The 20,988-nt window shown below is 37.4% G+C and overlaps 1 protein-coding gene across 1 annotated transcript; it reads left to right on the top strand.

The window, feature by feature from the left end:
* Positions 1-1,615: 1,615 nt before the first annotated feature.
* On the top strand, positions 1,616-3,508 carry LOC111150244 (follicle stimulating hormone beta subunit). The gene is made up of 2 exons (XM_022507670.1): positions 1,616-1,774; positions 3,278-3,508. Exons 1-2 carry the CDS (start codon positions 1,616-1,618, stop codon positions 3,506-3,508), a joined length of 390 nt encoding a protein of 129 aa, XP_022363378.1.
* Positions 3,509-20,988: the final 17,480 nt, after the last annotated feature.

Genomic DNA, 20,988 nt, shown 5'->3' with positions numbered 1-20,988 from the left:
ACATGATTTGACTCCTATTTTATCTTTGACATCATATCCTGATATTAATACCATTATTCCTTTTCTCCAGCCACATTGTTTAAATAATAAATATCTGTTAAACAAATCAACCCCAGTTTCCAAGGAGCTGATACTCTATTGGGAGAAACAGAGGTATACCAATGATTGCAAACAAGGTAGTTACTAAAGCTCACCTCTATCTCCCATCCTAAATTCTCATAGGTGAGTGTTGAAGGTTGAGAAATTTTCCAGGGATTGGAGCAATGTTGGAGAACACAAGTAAGAAACAAATATATTTCAGGCAGGACAAACACTGCATATGCAAAGATCTGGAGAAATAAATCAGCAGAACATTTAAAGAATTACAAGTAGAGCATCAAAGAATAATATTTGAGATTAGGGGACCTGAATATGAGAGGTAAAGAGAAATACAGTTTATACTTTAGATATGAGAGAAAGATCATGAAAGTCTTCCCATTTGTTTCTTCCCTTACAGCTTTCAGGCAGCTCTCAGAACAATTTATTAACCATATCTTTTTTATGTACCACCTCAACAGGGTTAAAGCAATACTTGAAAAGGATTCTGAATTCCCTGAGTTAAAAACAAAAGAAAAACCTAGAGTCACATTTAATTTGACAAGGTAAAGGAGTGGGTGTGCTACTATATCAAATTTAATTTGTACAAAATCATCATCTCTGGTAACATTATTTTTCCTGATCAACTGCGTTTAGACTACTTTAGTAAGGGCTTGATCTCCCTGTCTACCTAAACACTGATTCACTTACAGCAAGCTTCAGGCTTACATTGGTCTTATTAATACCCAACAAATCCACAAGGTGTTAGTTGCACATGATTTTGTATAAAAGGTGAACTGAGACTTGACTCAGTATACAGCTCTCCCCAGATAAGACAGCTGACCGAAGGTGAGTCTTGGCATCTACAGTTAACAAGTGGTGACAGTTACTTTTGAAATTATAGGTTTTTTAGGATCTGGAGAACAAATCTAGACCTTTTTCAACTACTATTGTGTAGACAATTTATACTTGTCAACCTGGCTTCTTAAATACAATTAATACACTGTAGTCACTGTTAGCAAGCAACTGAACTTTGTATAGACCAATTCACTTGGCCTCTTGAAATAGTCTTATTTTAAACAAAGGTGAACAAAAGCAAATGATAGTATTTATGAGATGCTAAAACTGATGAACCAATTTTATTGTATAGAATTTCCTTTTTATTTTTAAACAAAAATAGTGTTTAAAATGATAATGAAAGGACAAATATGATTATCACAATTACCATCCTCAGGCTAATCACTTAAATACTCTGATCTTCAAATACTGCTCTGCTTAAATTATTATATTGGAGTTTTGATCTGTAATATGGGTCTACTTGACAAAAAAAAAATGAAGGAGAAGGAATATAAGAAGAAATGTTTGTTCAACAAAGAAGTAAGGGTGGGGAAAGGAAGGAAAAAAAATTGCTGAAACAAAATGTGACAGGGGAGGATGGGCAGATCAATTATTTTTGCTTTGGTCAACTTAGATGATTACAATTTGGGGGCGGGGGGGGTTGTTTTCTCATGAGCCTTAATTGTTTGCCTTATAGCCCAGGATGAAGTCCGTCCAGTTTTGCTTCCTTTTCTGTTGCTGGAGAGCAATCTGCTGCAAGAGCTGTGAGCTTACCAACATCACCATCACAGTGGAAAAGGAGGAATGTCGCTTCTGCATAAGCATCAATACCACATGGTGTGCCGGCTACTGCTACACCCGGGTAGGAACTCTGCTTTGCTGGAAGTGAGGTGCTAAGGGTCTGTCCAAGGCAGGCTTCATTAATTCCCACTTGATGGATATTTTAACCTTCCCAAGTAATAGCCATGAGTCCTTTAGTCAATACTGTCTATGTTATGATTGGAGTTAAATACTGTGATATCAGTTAGATGTTTGGGCTTGGATTTGATTAGAGTAAATCTAACAAAGCATCAGATTTGATCTGATCAACTTGGCAATATGCCAACTCTGCACTTCCAAAAAGAAAGTAGTGCTAGGATAGATTTTACATATAGAGAGATAAACTTGTAAACATACATATACTTAACAATATAAGACCTACCATTTTCCCCAAAAGCCATTTTCTGTAATTGAAGCCATATCTTTGCAACAGAGATAGTATCAAAATATATTTTTCCAAGCCACATAAAAACACAAATAGACATATAAAAAATGTCTTATTTGCCCACCCGATTACAAATGGCAACGAGCAGCCTCAGAACACAGTCCATACTTGCAGACTACTAGAAAAGGAATCAGAGAACCCACTCACTTCTTCATGCCATTGAGAAAACCAAGGCATGGAAGCATAAAACCACTAGCTTATTTTCACACAGGTTCTTGGCATTAATCCAAGAAAAGTTTCTACTTTGTTTTCTTTGCTTATTTCTCCTATAACACCTGGTTATCCATGCAAAATTTCATTCTATAAACTGAAATTGAAAATAACAACTTTTTAATGAAATATATTTTATTATGTGGTAAATGAGTTTGATCAACAGACCTGATAGCATGATATTGAAATAAATTAAACAGCAATGCCAATTTCTTCCCTTGATGCAAATAATTTTACTAGAAACCACTGGAACAGACCTGTCCTACCTGGATTAAAAGTTTATGTATGCAAACTGTGTATACCTTGAAACTGATAGACCTACAAAATATATACAGCATTTAAGGCAAGGAAATATCTACAAGACAGTGGAATATTTAAAATTTTCCATGTGACCTCATAGTCATATTAAGCTTAGCATTGCCCTTTCTTCTTAGATCTTTTGGCTGTTTATAAACACACAGGGACAATGTATTTGGAAACATTTTCTGAGAAACTGAACTTCAGTGTTTTATGGTTTATGTTGTCATTAACATAGTTTTCGACTAAGTACAAAAATCAGCTTAAAATTTCTGCTATAGCTTTATTTCATCATTTTTCTATGTTGATATTCTAAAGTTTCTCTATAGTTTGAGAAATATTTAAGATTTGATATAGACATAAGGAGTAATAAAAGGAATGATATATATTCTGTAAGATTTCCAGAACCAAGAAATATAGTATAGCATATAGGACATTTATGAGATCATATTTCCTTGGTTAGGAATTCCTTAAGTGAGCTTTAATGGGTAAATGCTAGAGCAAGCAGTATTAAATTCACATCTCATTTTGATTACGCTAAATAGAAACTTCCGGAATATTTTAGCCTAACTCTCTCCTTTTTAAATTCCACAGGATCTAGTGTACAAAGACCCAGCCAGGCCCAACATCCAGAAAACATGTACCTTCAAAGAGCTGGTGTATGAGACCATGAAAGTGCCTGGCTGTGCTAACCAGGCTGAGTCCCTATATACATATCCAGTAGCCACTGAATGTCACTGTGGCAAGTGTGACAGTGACAGCACTGACTGCACTGTGAGAGGCTTGGGGCCCAGCTATTGCTCCTTCAGTGAAATGAAAGAATAAAGAGCAATGGACATTTCAGGTGACCTACTCTTGTCCTGAAGGACCAAGATATCAAGAAGTCTGTGTGTGTACATGTGCCCAGGCTGCTAACCACTGGGGGTCAGGGATCATTAGACCCCTCATCCCTGCTTTTTTGGCAGAGGAGGAGCACCAGAAATTAAGAATGCTGGAGCCAGGATTCTGTCACCACTCAACACTCAACCCTCTATACCTAGGTCTGGTTCCATAAATTTTATTCCACCTTACATAACTTACAGACATGTGGGTGCTTTCCTACCTAATATTCTTAGAAATCCTCTCAGGCAGCCCCTTGCTCTTAGAGATATAGTTACTTCGGCCCAGAAGGAGGAAGTGAGATGGGAATGGGTCAGAGTACTAAAGACAGCATTTTCTTTAGACTGTTGAGCCCTCAAGGCAGAGCCAGCATCTTCATAATTGTAGTCTCAATGCCTGGCACCTTGGCTGAAATTTAGTAAGAAAGTCAACAATGGCTTCCTTAAGGAAAGTAGAATCAGAAGGGTGAGGGTAGGAGACACTAAAAGAGGATGTTGGAGGCTGGCTGATGAGGCTGCTCTCAGCAACGCCAACCAGTCCATGGAAGTAGGGGCATTAGCTCCACTTTACCTCTGCTCCTGTGTCACATGGAGTACTGAAATAGGTTTCATCCTGCTGAACTGCTCAGTTCATATGGGGGTTAACAGAGCTCAGAATTTCTAAGCTATTATTACCAAGCCCTTCAGTTAAGGGCAAAACCAAGAAATGTTAATATGGGCTAATTTTCCCAGGCACACATCTGTATCAGCTTTTAAACAAATTGAACAAATACTGTCAGGCTCCTATAAAACTCCCTTTGGGAAGTAGGAAAACAAACAAAAAACTATATCACCCTACCCTCCAGGCTAAAACAGATGAAAGCAATTATGTTAACTTAGTCCATTTATCTTATCTACAAATACATTTGTATAAAGAAATAGCTTTTATAGAAAGAATTAGTTGGGGGGAGGGTAGAAGGAACTGCCTGTTTTCTAGAATCCTGTATATCAGTCTTTTCTTTTGTCTATTCATGTTCTCCCAACTGTTTCTTTCAAGAAGATAAATATTAAAACTATTTCAAGAGTTTATTTCTTTTCAAGGTGTTACCTCTCTTAGTTATGTACTTGTTTCATAGTCATATTGTTTAATTTATTCAAACCTTATTTTTTTAATAAAAATGCTAGCTACAGAGTCATAGATTTAGATTTTTTCATGTATAAGCAAATGACTAAAATATGAGTTATGTTTATAATATTAGTAGAAAGAATATTAAAAATAATTCCTAGTTCTATTATATTTACTTGTCCTCATCTTTGGAAATATTAAAATTAATTTGTTGCACTTCTACAGTGTTTTGTTATTTACATTTCCTGTCATTTTTTGAATCCAGTATCTGATGGAATGGGGGGAAAAAGGCAAAGAGAGAATCACAGAGTGGGTGGGGACACTGGAGGTACTCTAGTTCATTTCTTGAATCTTTGAAATGGAACAACTGAAGTCTAAGGAAATTAATTGACCCACCCAAGAACTCAAAGACCATTTATGGCAGAACCAGGATTAGAATCCTGGCTTCCTACCTCTTGGCCTGCTCTACTATGACTACTCTGCCATGCTAAGAAGTCATTTTGGAAAGATTGAAGCAAAATTGTATGTTATCAATAATCAAGTGAGACCCATTCAAATCTGGTATTGCTTGTGGCTTATAGTTAAATTCTCCACAATATTTTGACACATTGAGATTAGGTTTATATTAATAAAACTTAATAAGAGCTTTAAATTATAACATAGTGTTTTCCTTCTCCCCATACTTTTGGAAATCAAAATAATTGCCTTCCCATTAGAGGTAGTACAAGGCAATGGCTCCAGAGTTAACTGGTCTTAATCACCTTGTCCAGATGTAGCATCTTAAGCAAGTTACTTAAGTTCTCTGTATCTCAGTTTCCTCAGCTGTAAAATGAAGATAATAATATTATTTACCTCAGAGGGTTGTATAGATGATTAAATGGGATAGAATATGTAAAGGACTTAGAACAGTCAGTGCCTGGCACACAGCAATTCCTCAGTAAATACTAGCTGTTATGCCATAAGAGAGACAAGATGGTATCAAGATAGTAATTCAGACTTAAGTAAAACAATATAGTTTAGGCTCTTTCTAGCAATATTTTTAAAATGATTTTTTATTATGTTGTTAGTCACCAGTACATCATTAGTTTTCGATATAGTGCTCCATGATTCATTGTTTGTGTATAAAACCTAGTGCTCCATGAAATACCTGCCCTCCTTAATACCCATCACCAGGCTCACCCATCCCTCCACCTCCCCCTCCAAAACTCTCAGTTTGATTCCCAGAGTCCATGGCCTCTCATGGTTCATCTCCCCCTCTGATTTCCCCCCCTTCATTTTTCCTTTCCTTTTCCTAATGTCCTCCATGCTACTCTTTATGTTCCACATATGAGTGAAACCATATGAAAATTGTCCTCTGTTTGACTTATTTCACTTAGCATAATCTCCTCCAGTTCCATCCATGTTGATACAAAAGTTGGGTATTCATCCTTTCTGATGGAAGTATAATACTCCATAGTGTATATGGACCACATCTTCCTTATCCATTCGTCCGTTGAAGGGCAACTTGGCTCTTTTCACAGTTTGGCGACCGTGGCCATTGCTGCTATAAACACTGGGGTACAGATGGCCCTTCTTTTCACTACATCTGTATCTTTGGGGTAAATACCCAGTAGTGCAATTCTGGGTCATAAGGTAGCTCTATTTTTTTTTTTTTTTGAGCCCTTTTTGAGGAATCTCCACACTGTTTTCCAAAGTGGCTGCACCAATTTGCATTCCCAACAGCGTAAGAGGGTTCCCCTTTCTCCACAATCACTCCAACATTTGTTGCTTCTTATCATGTCAATTTTTGCCAATCTAACTGGTGTAAGGTGGTATCTCAATGTGGTTTTGATTGGCAAATGATGTGGAGCATTTTTCCATGTGTCTGTTAGCCATTTGTATGTCTTCTTTGGAAAAGTGTCTATTCATGTCTTCTATCCATTTTTGACTTGATTATCTGTTTTTGGTGTGTTGAGTTTGAGAAGTTCTTTATAGATCTTGGATATCAGCCCTGTATTGGTAGTGTCATTTGCAAATATCTTCTCCCATTCTGTGGGTTGTCTCCTTGTTTTGTTGACTGTTTCCTTTGCTGTGCAGAAGTTTTTATCTTGATGAAGTCCCAAAAGTTCATTTTTGCTTTTGTTTCCCTTGCCTTTGGAGATATGTTTTGAAAGAAGTTGCTGTGGCCAATGTCAAAAATGTTACTGCCTATGTTCTCCGCTAGGATTTTGATGGATTCCTGTCTCACACTGAGGTCTTTCATCCATTTGGAGTTTATCTTTGTGCATGGTGTAAAAGAATGGTCTAGTTTCATTCTTCTGTATATAGATGCCCAATTTTCCCAGCATAATTTATTGAAGAGACATTTTTCCATTAGATATTTTTTCCTGCTTCATCAAAGATTAGTTGACCATAGAGTTCTGGGTCCATATTTGGGCTCTCTATTCTGTCCCATTGATCTATGTGTCTGTTTTTGTGCCAGTACCATGCTGTCTTGGTGATCACAGCTTTGTAATATAGCTTGAAATCAGGCAACGTGATGCCTCCAGCTTTGTTTTTCTTTTTCAACATTCCTTTAGCAATTCAGGGTCTTTTCTGGTTCCATACAAATTTTAGGATTGTTTGTTCCAGTACTTTGAAAAATGCTGTTGGTATTTTGTTCAGGATGGCATTGAAAGTATAGATTGCTCTGGGCAGCATAGACATTTTAACCATGTTTATTCTTCCAATCCATGAGCATGGAATGTTTTTCCATCTTTTTGTGTTTTCAGTTTCCTTCACAAGAATTCTGTAGTTTCTAGAGTATAGATCCCTTACCTCTTTCGTTAGGTTTATCCCAAGGTATTTTAAGGTTTTTGGTGCTATTGTAAGTGGAACTGATTCCCTAATTTCTCTTTCTACAGTTGTATTTTTAGTGTATAGGAAAGCAACTAATTTTTCTGCATTGATTTTGTATCCTGTAATATTACTGAATGAGTTCTAGTAATTTGGGGGGGGAGTCTTTTGGGTTTTCCACATAAAGTATCATGTCATCTCTTTCTAGTAATATTAGGCAAACTATTTAACCACTCTGGGCATCACTCTCCTAATTTTTAAAATGGAGTAAAAATGGTAACTATCTCACAGGGTTTCTATGAAGATCAAAAAAGATAATGAATGCAATGTGCTTTAGGAGAAGAACTATAATCTTGATGTAGAGAGACTTCTACAACTTAGCTTAGAAGGTCAAAGTCAAAATTCTAGGAAGAAGCAGCAGTTTCTGCTTGAAGCATCTCCATGCCAAACTGAAGTACAATTCTTTCTGAAGCAGCAGGAAAGAAAATTTGTGAGCTCTCAAAATGCTTGTGACGAAAAGGCCTATCCCCATGGGTCACCATTTTAGTCGAAACCCATATTATTGCTCCTTAGCACTACAACAAAGGACTTTTGACCATTTAGCAGTCCTCACATGGCTACAAGAATAATCTGTCTATACCACAACTTAGACCATGTCTAATAATGAATGAAATTCCTCTGCATTTTCAGGATAATTTTTTTTTTTTTTAGGATTTTATTTATTTGACAGAGATCACAAGTAGGCAGAGAGGCAGGCAGAGAGCAGGGGGTGGGGGGAGCAGGCTCCCTGCTGAGCAGAGATCCCGATGTGGGGCTTGATCCCAAGGACCCTGAGATCATGACCTGAGCCAAAGGCAGAGGCTTAACCCACTGAGCCACCCAGGCGCCCCTAGGATAAAATCTTAATATTCAGTTGACACACGAGGCCCATGGTGGTCTGATCTATGACTACCTCTCTACTTCCTCATTCCTAAGATGCTGCTATACCTAAAGACTTGTTATGAGGGTTGAAGGATGATTTCATGCCTCCCACCCCTGGAATGCTTTAATCAGAAAACCATGTATTTCCTCCCATGAGAGATTTGGCTGACTATGGTAGAATTCAGTAATGCTGACTTACTGATTAGTTTAAGTAATAAAAAAAAGTGACGCCAGTGTGTAAGAGTCATAAATACTGAGTTCATGATAGTGAGAAAGGATAAAGAGGAATAGAATTGGAGAGAAGTACTTAAGAAGCCTCAAACTACATTTATAATGTTTATATCTTAAAATGAATCTGAGTCATAAATATGGTATAATGTTAACATATATAAATCGGGGGAATGTTATACAGGTGTTCATTATAGTCTTTCATATATGTAAAGTGCTTGCTAGTTAACCAGTGGCAAAGCATTTTTATATGCTTTGTATATTTAATCCTGATTTTATGCCTGTTTTAAGAAAGGCAAGATGGGCCCTGAGCCTTAAGTCACAAAGATAGTGTGCAAGTTTAAGTTTAATATCCATTTAGGAATTAAGGCACAGAATTCAGTATGTTCACCAAGATCTGTGTCTACTTCTTCATGCCTGTAAAGCTGGACTCCATTTCCTAGCCTTCCTTACAATCGAGTTATATCCATTTTCAACTCAATGGAAGGCAAGTGGAGGTACTGTGAGATACTCCATATCTGGCCCATGAAATCCTCTAATAAGTAATCATCCATTCTCTCCCTATATCAGCTGAATGTCAATACCCAGGATAATCTTGAAAGCTTTGCACTGATGATAACAGAGCCACTGTCAGCCTGGATTCCTGAATGCCTGCATGGAGTAATATGCCCCAACATCAACAACCCTTAATAACAGGCTTGATAGACTTTAGATCAGTGAGGAAACTTTCTATTAGGTCAAGCTGTTGACATTTCTGGGTTCATCAATTAGGAAAAAATGCATTATTTCACATTTTAAATAATATATAAATTGGTACTGGAAGTAGAATGTTGCATTAATAAAAAAAATTAGCATTTATTACATTAGCTTATTCATGCACAACAGTAATAATCAGAGTAAACCTTCCACCTGTAAAACCTGAAGGCCAATCACATGCCTATAGAGACTTTAGCTTTAAAGAAGGGGTCAGCAAACTGACCTGCAGTCCAAATCTGGCCCATCAACTTTTCTTAAAAAAATAAACTTTATTTGTACATAGCCAATTATCTATGGCTGTTTTTGTACTAAAACAGAATTTAGTAGTTGTGACAAAGCTGTTTATGGTCCACAAAGTCTAAAATAACTTACAATCTAGACCTTTACAGAAGTTTGCCAACATGTCCTATAAGGAAACTGTTTGCAAAGAGTTCAAATGTTAATGGAATTGGCTTTTACATTCTAGTTACTAAAGCAATAGTTTGTTTGGAAACAGACATGAAAGGAATGAAGAAAGTCTAGGGATTTGAAAAACTTGAGGTTTATAAAAGCTTCATGCTTCTAGCTCTCAAATAGTGAAGGATAAAATGGATTTGAGGAACCAAGGTCTATTAAGAGTCAGTCTTCCTAATCTAGGATGCACTATTAAGATTCAGGGTCTTCCCATCTAGGTCTTTTATCTCAGATAGTATCACTGTAGAACCAATAAGTTGTAAGAAAGCAAAAAAAATAAATAAATCTGGATTTATAATCATGATAAAGAAAAGAACTTTAGATGTATTTATAGCACTCGGAACAAAATGAAAGTATTTGAGGGAGCTGATTATCAACAAAACCAAAAGATTAGACTTAAAAATGCTTTTGATTATTTGAACAAACTTTTGGTCCCAAAACGTGATGTGCAGGAAATAAGCTACTAAACTTGTATGACCTCAAGGAGGGCAACTCTCTACACCTACTTCAAATGTTACCATGAAAGATGATGGATAAGTAATAACCTTCAGGACCATGGAAGCAGGAGCTATGGAGAACAATGGACAAAGAAAAAATGTTCCTCTAGATAGAAGAATCAGCAACCAATCAAGGAATTTCCTCAACTGCCAAGTCAGAAGAATTTCATAAAGCTTGCCCAATAGGATTTGATCATTGCTTAATCCAGTGAACTGTGTCTCCTAGTCTTCCCTTTTATGAATGGGAGTGTTATTGTGATTAGTGTCATGAGGTGACACTGAATACTTTATCTTGAATACTAGGTGGAGAGGGACAAGAGAGATAACATGCCTTTTTAGTCCATGGATTGCTAGCACATGAGGAGCCACATCTGGAGTGAGAGTGAGAAGTTTATCTTCTGGAAATCAGGGGCCTGGAATTGGACACAGAGATGGATGAGATCTTTGGAGAAGGAAGGAGGTCATTTGACATGAGGGAGAAAGATGAAACTCTAATTGTTCTTAGATATTTGGACTGTGACAGAGATTGTTATACGCTCCCCAAACCCTTTTGTTAAATTCTTCTTAGGAACATAACTAGTCTACATTTCCCAATCTCACCTGTAGAAAGATTTGATATGTGATTGAGTCCTGCCAATGGAAGGTTATCAAAAATGATGTCTCCTAATTCTAGGTCTGGCTCATTAAACCCTCCCATGAATGAAGTGAATAATACTCTCTTCCCCTCTTGCCTGTATGAGTGTTTTGGTTATTTGTTTGTTCGTTTATTTGTTTGTTTTGCTTAAAGCAACCTTGGAAGTCATATATAGTAGATAGCAGAACATTCATCAAACTGTATCTCTGAATAACCAGAGGACCCACATACCCCCACATACCTGCTCCCTCTAAGAGGACTTAGGATCATCAAGAAATAAACTTCTCTTGTGTTAAGCCACTAAGAGTTGAGGGTTTACAACAGGTAATGCTACCTTAACTAACCCAGGGATCCACAGTGCTCAGGGTACTCAAATATAATGTTTCATACCAATCCACATGAACCAAGTACAAATTTAGTTATCTAATATTGATCACATATACACCCTAGATTACTAGCTTCTGGTCAAAAAAGGAAAATAAATTTGTCAACTAGAATTTTAACTTTGAGCCTGAATATGTACATGTGAGTGTGTGTGTGTGTATGTGTGTACAATTTCCCTAAATGAAACATCCTTCGTCTTTCAGGCTGAATGTAGATTCAGGGAATGAGACTGCAGAGCCCTGATGACCATCAAAAATACCTCCCACAAAAAGGCAAGCTAGTGCCTCCTGCCTGCTTCCTTGGTAAAGTGTCTTTCCTTGAGGCAGTATGATTATAGAGATATTAAGTGGGGAATCCAAGATTCAGAAATTTCTCATGATTTCCATGCCTTAGTACTATCTACTATGCTCCACTGTTTCTCTACAGGCTTCACTGTGAGGGTATTTTGAGGGCCCATGTACAGGTAGTTGAGTAACCTTAAAATTTGACGCTCAGGTCACTGATAAGTTTTTAATGAAGCCAGCAACTCATATCTCACTAGGATAAGATGCTGCTTCTCAAATGGAATTACTTCAAAGCCTCAACTCACCTGGGAAAACAGAGGGTGACCTTGAAGGAGAGGTAATATTGGTTAGGCCAAATGTTAGAGATTAAGACCAGGAAGTGTGGCAAGGTACAGAGGAACTAGGCAAAAACCTGTAATTATGTAATTATTAAGCAATAAGTCCCCAAAGGCTCCCATATGGGGAATATATTTATTTCCTTTTTAATATAATTTTTCAAAACCTAGAGCAAGATAGTCTACTCCTTTAGCAGTTCTTTTTCAAGCTCCAGTACAGATCCTGAAAAGATCACCAAATATCAATAATAACAAAACAATCTGAGCCTCTTCGAAGTAACATACATAATGATCCTATTAAAAGTCCATATGTAGAATACAGTCTGTTGGCCCATGAAAGACATGGATATATAAACAGTCAGCTCAGACTAAATAATGAAAATAATAAATATCCATTCAGAACCAACTGAAATAATAGTACAGGTTGCATTTAGGAAGTCAGCTAACCTTAAAATAAGCAGAAAAGCAAAAGTCTATCATAGCAGCTCAGATAGAGGTGAGCGCTGAAGATGTGGCTGTAATGAGCATGCAGTGAAACTGGTGCCCAGTTCACCACACTCCTCCAGAGAGAGCTTTTTTGGTGGCATAGGAAACAACCATCACATTTCTTTGTAAGAAATGAAGATTTTACTGTAAGAATGCTCATGGAATTAGAACTAAAACTAGAATAGCTAAAGGCACCAAAGGCAGCATTCTTTTTCAGAGGCCTCCAAGTCTCATTTCTAGCATCTTTTTCTCTCGGCACAGCAGTTCTAATATCCTTAGTATGGACATGGCTGTTAATTATGGGCTCCTTTCAGCACAGCACCCATCATCAGAACTTCTCTTTGGGCCTCTTAGCTTAAATTCCTAAGAGAGAAGATTCAATTGACTCAAATGTTATCATCTCTGTTTGGGTAGAGTCCATCACACAGGCCATGATGAAGATCATTAGGTACCCCAAACAGCAGGCTTCTAAGTTCCCTAAAAGCAGGCTGCTTTGAAAGCAAAATATAGCCTTCACCCCTTCAGTGGCCTCCCATAAGCAAAGAACAGTCTGATGTCTTCTTGAGCAAGGGTGAGGTAAAAAGGCTGGTTAATCTAGGAAGGGAAGTTGAACACGGCAGGCGGATTGATTGCTGTATCTCAAACAAATATTTCTGAAGTCAGACCCAACAATATTAATGGGCTTGAAAAGCTCTAAGTAGTTGTTCTGTCTTTGAAAAAAAGGTGATTCATCCTTTTCAAGATAGGCATATTGATCTGGTTTCAGTCCACTATCCATACATTGACCCCAATGTATAAATATTATATGTTACTGTCATCAGTACACTGAATAAGCAGGATTTGTGGACTGTGATCCTAAAAGCAATTTTATTTGTTCCTTTACTGTCCCTCTGAATCTGCTCAAAGGCAGCTGCCCTTCCCCTGCCACTTCATGAAAATTTATCAGGTTATATGGCATCACTGGTCACTCTTGGGTAATAAAATCTTCATTACACTTCACAGACACAACAGTAACCCCAAGCCTCCAGTCCCAGCTAATTACAAAAACTTCAAACAGGAGCTGATAATAAACTGATAGTAAGCTGATAGTGGTTGATCCTTAACTGTCTCTCTCCATAAGGGATTTCTCTTCCCTGCCTGCAGGTTGCTGGCACCTCTGGATGGGAATACAGAGTAGGGAAAAGAAGAAGGACAAAAAAGATGATTGCCTGCACTTAGGACCGGACAACTGTTTGAAGCTGAATCTCCCTGAGCATGTGTCTGTGTTCTCCAGAGGTGCCTCTTCTGGGACTCTCTAACTGCAGTTCCCTGACATGGGGAGTGCATCACCAGAGGCAGGCCTCTCCTGAGCTCCACAGCTTCTTCATCCAACATTATATCTCCAGTGTCTGTCAATAACCCTCTTGAGCAAGATCCTTTATTAATTAAACAGACATTCCTAAAGAGGTCTTCCCAGTCAGACCCCAGAATTCCTAAGTCATTGACCTAATATTGGAGAGGAGAGAAGTTACTTTCCAGATCCTGCTCTCTACTTTGAAACCATGGGAAGCTTTAGCTAGTTTCTTAACTTGTAGCTTTCTCGGACATGAGCCCCATATCAGTCACAATGCCTACCAACTCTAGAGAATGTATATCAAGCTTTCTGAATGGTCACATTGAAACGCCCTACCCTTGAACTGGAAATGAGGAAAGGGTACCTGTATACTTTGCAATAGCATACATAGAGAGGGAATTGCATATATGCTCCTCCAAAGTATTCATCATAAAACCCTCCCATTTCCAGCCGTCTACATTTAGGTAATTCCTTAACGATAATGAAGTTCTCTAAGAAGTTTTGTCTGTCTGCTCTGAAATTCCTAATGAATGGTCTATTTCAGGGTTCATTTTAATATCTGAAGCCTGTTACATCTCAGTATCTTGAAACTCATTCTAACATTCTATTATACTGCCTGCCTAATACATTGTAATAAATCAAGTGATCAAAAAGAAATATTATGCTCACGGCTTTATTTTTCTCTATCTTCAGTCTGATACAGGAACCTACCCCTAGCTATACATTTTCCTTCAAATCATTCTTGAGTAATCTATTCTTGATACCAAAAGAAATGCAGTAGGGAGTACTAGCATATGACACATGCAGGAAATAGAAATGGAAATGATCTCTAGATAGACACAGGCACTGTGAGACAACTACATCTCCACTCAAATGCAATTTTACCATCTCCTAAATTCCATTTTCCCCATCAGTTCACTTAATATGCACCTGCAGGATGCTGTCTCAAAATTTAATTTTCCTCTGGGTAAAATTTTCATCCAGCCTTGAACATGTTTTATGTCCTTCTTTATTTTCCTAAATAAAAGTTGTGACAAAGACAAATGGGCAGAAGCTTCAAGGGAACACATGCGCCAATGAGAGAATAAAGGAAGAGAGAAATAAAGCAGTTTCAGGAATTGTCTTAGTCAGTTCAGGCTGCCATAACAAAATGTCACAGACCGGATGGCTTAAACAATAGAAATTCTACATCAGAAATCCTACATCAAGGTGCTGGCCAATTCAGGTTCTAGTGAAAGCAATTCTTTCTGGATTATGGAAAGCCACCTTCTCACTGCATCCTCACATGGTGGAGGAAAAGGGAAGAAAGGAAGAAAGGAGGAAGGGAAAAAGAGAGAAGGAGGCAAGAAAGAAGAGGGAGGAGGGGAGGATTTTTGTGTCTCTTCTAAGTTTCTTTTAAGTATTATACTCAAATAGCATGGTTGACACACAATCTTATGTAGTTTTAGGTGTACAACATAGAGATTCTATAATGAGTCTGTATGTTATGTTCACAAGTGTAGCTATGATCAGTCACCATACATCTCTATTACGTATCATTTACTATCCTTATGCTATGCCTATTATCCCCACAACTTATTCATTTCATAACTGGAAGCCTGTCCCTCCCACCCTCCTTCACCCATTGTGCCCATTCCCCCCACCACCCTCCTCTGGCAACCATCAGTTTATTCTCCATATTTACAGGTCTGGTTCACTTTTTATTTACTCATTTTATTTTTTAGATATCACATATGAGTGAAATCATAAGGTATTTATCTTTTTTAGTCTGATTTGTTTCATTTAGCATAATGCCATCTAGGTCCATCCATATTGTTTCAAATAAAAAGATCTCATCCTTTTTATGGCTGCAATGTATTCTTGTGTGTGTGTGTGTGTGTGTGTGTGTGTGTGTGTGTGTGTATCACACATTTCTTATCCATTTGCCTACTGATGGACACTTATGTTGCTTCCATGTCTTGGCTATTGTAAATAATGCTGCAATGCATATAGGGGAACATATATCTTTTCAAATTAGTGTTTTTATTTTCTTTGGGCAAATGCCCAGTAGCAGAATTACTGAATCATGTGTGTGTTTTTTGATTGGCCAATTTAATTTTGTAAGTTGTAATCAGTCTGTTCAATCTTCTATTTCTTCTTGATTCAGTTTTGGAAGATTGTATGTTTGTAGGCATTTATCCGTTTCTTCTGGGTTGTCCAATTTGTTGACATATAATTTTTCATAGAATTTTCTTATAATCCTTTGCATTTCTATAGTGTCAGTTGTTACTTCTCCCTTATTTTTTATTTTATTTGTATCCTTTTTCTTTTTTTCTTGATGAGTCTGACTAAAGGTTTATCAATTTTATCTTTTTAAACAACCAACTCTTGGTTTAACTGATACAGATAGATAGGTGATAGAAGATAGATAGATATAGATATAGATATAGATATGTAGTATTTGTGTCATTTATTTATGCTCTGAGCTAAATTATTTCCTTCCTTTTACTCACCTTGGGTTTTCTTCTTTATCTAGTTCCTTTAGGTATCAAGTTAGATGTTTATTTGAGCTCTTCTTCATTTCTTAAGATACGTATGTATTGCTATTTATTTCTCTCTTAGGACTACTTTTGCTGAATCCCCAAAATTTTGGATGATTGTGTTTTATTTGCACTTGTCTCCATGTTTTTATCTTTTTTCTGTGATTGTTTCATTGACCCATCCCTTGTTTAGTGACATGTTGTTTAGCCTCCAGGTGTTTGTGTTTTTTCCAGTTTTTTTCTTGTCATTTATTTATAGTTTCATGACACTGTGGTCAGAAAATGGTATGATTTCAATCACCTTAAATTTATTGAGTTTTTTTTGTTGTTGTTGTCGTCTAACATATGACCTATTCTGGATAATGTTCCATGCATGCTTGAAAAGAATCTGTATTCTGTTGGTTTTGGATGGAATTTTCTTGTATATATCTGTTAAGTCCATCTGGTCCAATGTGTCATTCAATGATACTATTTCCTCATTGATGTAAACGAGGTGTTAAAGCTCCCTAATATTGTATTGCCTTCGATTTATTTATGTCAGTTAATATTCGATTTATGCATTTAGGTGCTCCAGTGTTGGGTGCATAGATACCTACAATTGTTATAGCCCCATGCTGAATGGAAATCTTTATCATTATGTAATGTCCTTGTCTCTTGTTACAGTCTTTGTTTTAAAGTCTATTTGGTCTGATATAAATATTGCTACCCCGGTTTTTTTTTTTTTCCATCTGCATAGTAAATGTTTTTCCATCCCTTCACTTCAGTCTGTATACATCTTTAGGTCCAAGGTGAGCCTCTTATAGGCAGCATATAGATAGGTTTTAAATTTTTTATCCATTCTGCCACTCTACGTCTTGATTGGAGCATTTAGGCCATTTACATGCAAAGTAATTATTGATAGGTATGCACGCATTACCAGGTTATTATTTGTTTTCTGGCTATTTTTGTAGTTCTTCTCTATTCCTTTCTTCTCTTACTATCTTTGTGACTGATAAATCTCTGTAGTGCTATGTTTGCTTTCTCTCTATTTTTTTGTGTACTTATTATTTGAAGTGTGTGGTTTGAAGTTTGAAGTTTGTGGTTGCCATGAGGTTCATATACAACATCATGAGTAATTAGCAATCTATATTAATTTGATGGTCATTTAAGTTCAAACACATTCTATTAGAAAGAGGGGGGATCTTTTCTTTCTCCTCCCTCCATGTTTTACATATTTTCTGAGTGTTCTTAAGCAAACACTAATCCTATCACTATCAAATCAGGGCCCAGACCTTATGACTTCATTCAACCTTAATTAACCACATAAAGGCTCAATCTCCAAATATAATCACACTGGGGCCTGGGGTTCAACATATGAATTTTGGGAAGACACATCAGTCCATAATATTCCATATCTGGCCCACCAAAATTCCTGTCCTTCTTGTATGCAAAATGGATTCATTCCATCCCAGTAGCCCTCAAAGTGTTAACTTATTCTAGCATCAACTCTAAAGACTAAAGTCCAAAATCTCATCCAAATATCATCTAAGTCAGATATGGGTAGACTCAAGGTATGATTCACATTGAGTCAAAATTTCTCTCCAGTTGTGAACCTGTGAAACTAGTTATGTGCTTCCAAAATAAGATGGTGGGACAGACAAAAGATAGACATTCCCATTCCAGGAAGGAGAAATAGGAAAGAAAGAAGGAGAGACAAGTCCCAGACAAATTCAAAACAGAGCAAGATAAATTCCATTAGATTTTAAGGCTTGAGAATACTCCCCTTTGGCTCTATATCTTGCCTTCCAGTCCACTGGGGTAGCAGCACCACTCCCACAGCTCTGCAGTGAGCCCCCAGTCCTCAGGTTCTTTACCCCCTCAGGTCTTTGCAAGGGCAATTGCTTGCAAGGTTCTCTGCAGAGGCTCTGTCCTCTGAAACCAAGGAGAAGAAAACAGCCTTGCCCTCTAGGTCCATGGTGGCAGTGTCAGCCCTAATGATCTCTGAGTAGTCTTCTGGGTTATTCTTCACCCTCCTTGAAGAATAGCTCATGGTCATACCCAAACAGTTCCATGCTCTGGTCCAGCAGAATCCAAGAAGTCTGACAGTCTTAATTCATTCCATCCACTTTCTCTGCCAGATTATTTCAAACTGGCAGTCTCTTTGATGATATAATCCCATCTCTATCTCTGGTTCCTGCTAAGAGGGCTGATTAAATCCATGAGTTGTATCCATAATCTCTTTATCGAATGCTTGTTCAGCCACACTCTCAGTGTTCTCTTGAGAATAAGCTTTCTCATTTTTTGCAATATGAATAGGCTGAGAATTTTCCAGTTCCTTTTTGCTTCATATTTTTTTCTTCAATTCATCTCTCTCTTCTAGCATTTTACTACGAGCAGTAAGAGGAACCCAAGCTGCACCTTCAATACTTTGCTTATAAATCTCTTCGGCTAAATATTCAGTTACATAGTTTGCATATTCTACCTTACACAAAACACTACAACACAATTCAGCTAAGTTCTTTGCCACATTACAACAAGGAATGCCTTTCCTTCAGTTTCCCACAAACCATTCCTCATTTCCATCTGAGACCTCACCAAAATAACCTTTAAGTCCATATTTTCAATCAACACTCTACTCATGATTATTTACATATTCTCTAATGAAATGGAAGCTTTCTTTCCAGTACTCTTTTCTTTCTGAGCTCTCACCAGAATCACCTTTAACATCCATAATTCTACCAACAGTCATTTCATGGCAACTTGGCTTTTTCTAGCTTGTACCTCAAAATTCCTTCAGCCTCTACATACCACCTAGTTCCAAAGTCCTTTCCACATTTTTAGTTATTTGTTGAATCAACATTTCTCAGTTCCAAATTCTCTAAGTCATTCCGGCTGCCATAACACAAAACCACAGAGTGGGTAGCTCAACCAACAGAAGTTTATTTTCTCCCAGTTCTGAAAGCTAGAAGTCCCAGAACAAGGCACTAGCCAAATCATTTCCTGGTAAGAACTCTCTTCCTGGCTTGTTGATGGCCACCTTCTTGCTGTATCCTCATGTGGCCGGCAGGGAGAGAAGGAGAGACAGAAAAAGAGAAAGAGAGAGACTGAGAGTTCTCACATCTCTTTTTATAAGGCCACTAATCCTGTTGATCAGGGCCCCACCCTGTGACCTAACTTAATTACCCCTTTCCAAATACAGTCATATTGAAGGCTGGGACTTCAACATATGAATTGGGGGTGGGAGACACAAACATTCAGTCCAAAAAAAATGATTATATCACCAGCCATTTTTAACATTTTAATATTATTTTGCCCATGCTGTGAAAAGACCAGCAGCCTCTACCACTAGAATGGCTAAATAAAAAGGCTACACAGTGTTGAATTTCTTTTAGTGAATCACAGGTCATATCAGAACCCTTTAAGTTTATAAAACCTGCTGTGGTAGGCAAAACATCCATGCCTTAAACATTGGAACCTGTGAATGTATTACCTTACATAGCAAAAGGGACTTTATGGATGTGATTAAGACTCTTGAGATGGGGTGATTATCCTAGATAATCCATGACCTTTGATTCTTAAAAATGGAAGAGGAAGGCAAAAGAGGAGAGTCATGGAAAAACATGACCACAGAAGGTCAGAATGATGCAATGCAAGGACCTGACCTGCCATTGTTGGCTTTGGAGATGGAAGAAGGAAGCCATAAACTAAGGAATATGGGTGGCCTCGAGAAGCTGGTAAAGGCAAATAAATACATTCTCCTCAAAAGCTTCAAAAAAGCACACAGCCCAGTTTACACCCTGAATTTAGCCCACTGAGTCCTTTGTTGGGCTTGTAATCTACACAACTGTAAAATAATAAATTCGTGTTAAGTCACCACGTTTGTGATTATTTGTTATGGCAGCAATAAAAAACTAATATAGCTGTCAAAAGCTCTCATTCACTTCCCCCCAAAGATGGGTCTAGCTTTTCCTGTCAAGATACATAGCCCAAATCTGTTTTACATGGATATTCCTCCACCTAGCTGGACTGGCTAGACTCAAGATACATGTGACTTGAATCAGGACAGTTTATGGGCTGTCTATAGAATTCCAAAATAGCTTATAAAGCAAATAGACTGGTGGAAGTAAAGACTAAAGTCAAGATGGTCTCAATAGATAATTTAATGTCTGTTTCTGATGCTAAGTCCTCTAGACTATAACCACTCCTTTAGGATAGAAACTACTTCTTGTTTGTAACTCTGTCTTCAAAGCCTAGAACTTCAGTGCTTGACTTATGGTAGGCATTCAGGAATTATTTGTCGAATATTAAATAAAGTAACTACCACAGATTCTGACTGAAATTTGAGAAGAAAGGATAAGCCTTAAGATACCTTATAATTTTTTACTCTCAATTTTATTGTAAATAAACCCATTATAATTGTCAGGGATTCTGGAGTTTTTTTCAGTGTGTAAGAATTAGAAACTCAAGCAAATGAGAGAGTTTGTAATATGATTTAAAAGGGCCAGCATTGTGCCAGCTTCAAATAGTCCTAAGACCAAGGTAATTCTCACACTAGGTCCCCAGGATCCTCTCTGTTGTTTGAAAAATTATTCTATTACTAAAATTAAAAATTAAAAATATAGATCATTAAACCAAAGAGTCCAGTTGATTCCCTTCTGTTCTGATGGCTTATTGTTTCATAAGAGAATGTCACTTGCTT

This window comes from Enhydra lutris, unplaced genomic scaffold (genome assembly GCF_002288905.1).
Source record: "Enhydra lutris kenyoni isolate GAN:26980312 unplaced genomic scaffold, ASM228890v2 scaffoldscaffold22, whole genome shotgun sequence".
Lineage (NCBI taxonomy): Eukaryota > Metazoa > Chordata > Mammalia > Carnivora > Mustelidae > Enhydra > Enhydra lutris.
Note: the sequence above shows the minus strand (reverse complement) of the source record. Positions and strands in the feature narration are given on the sequence as shown.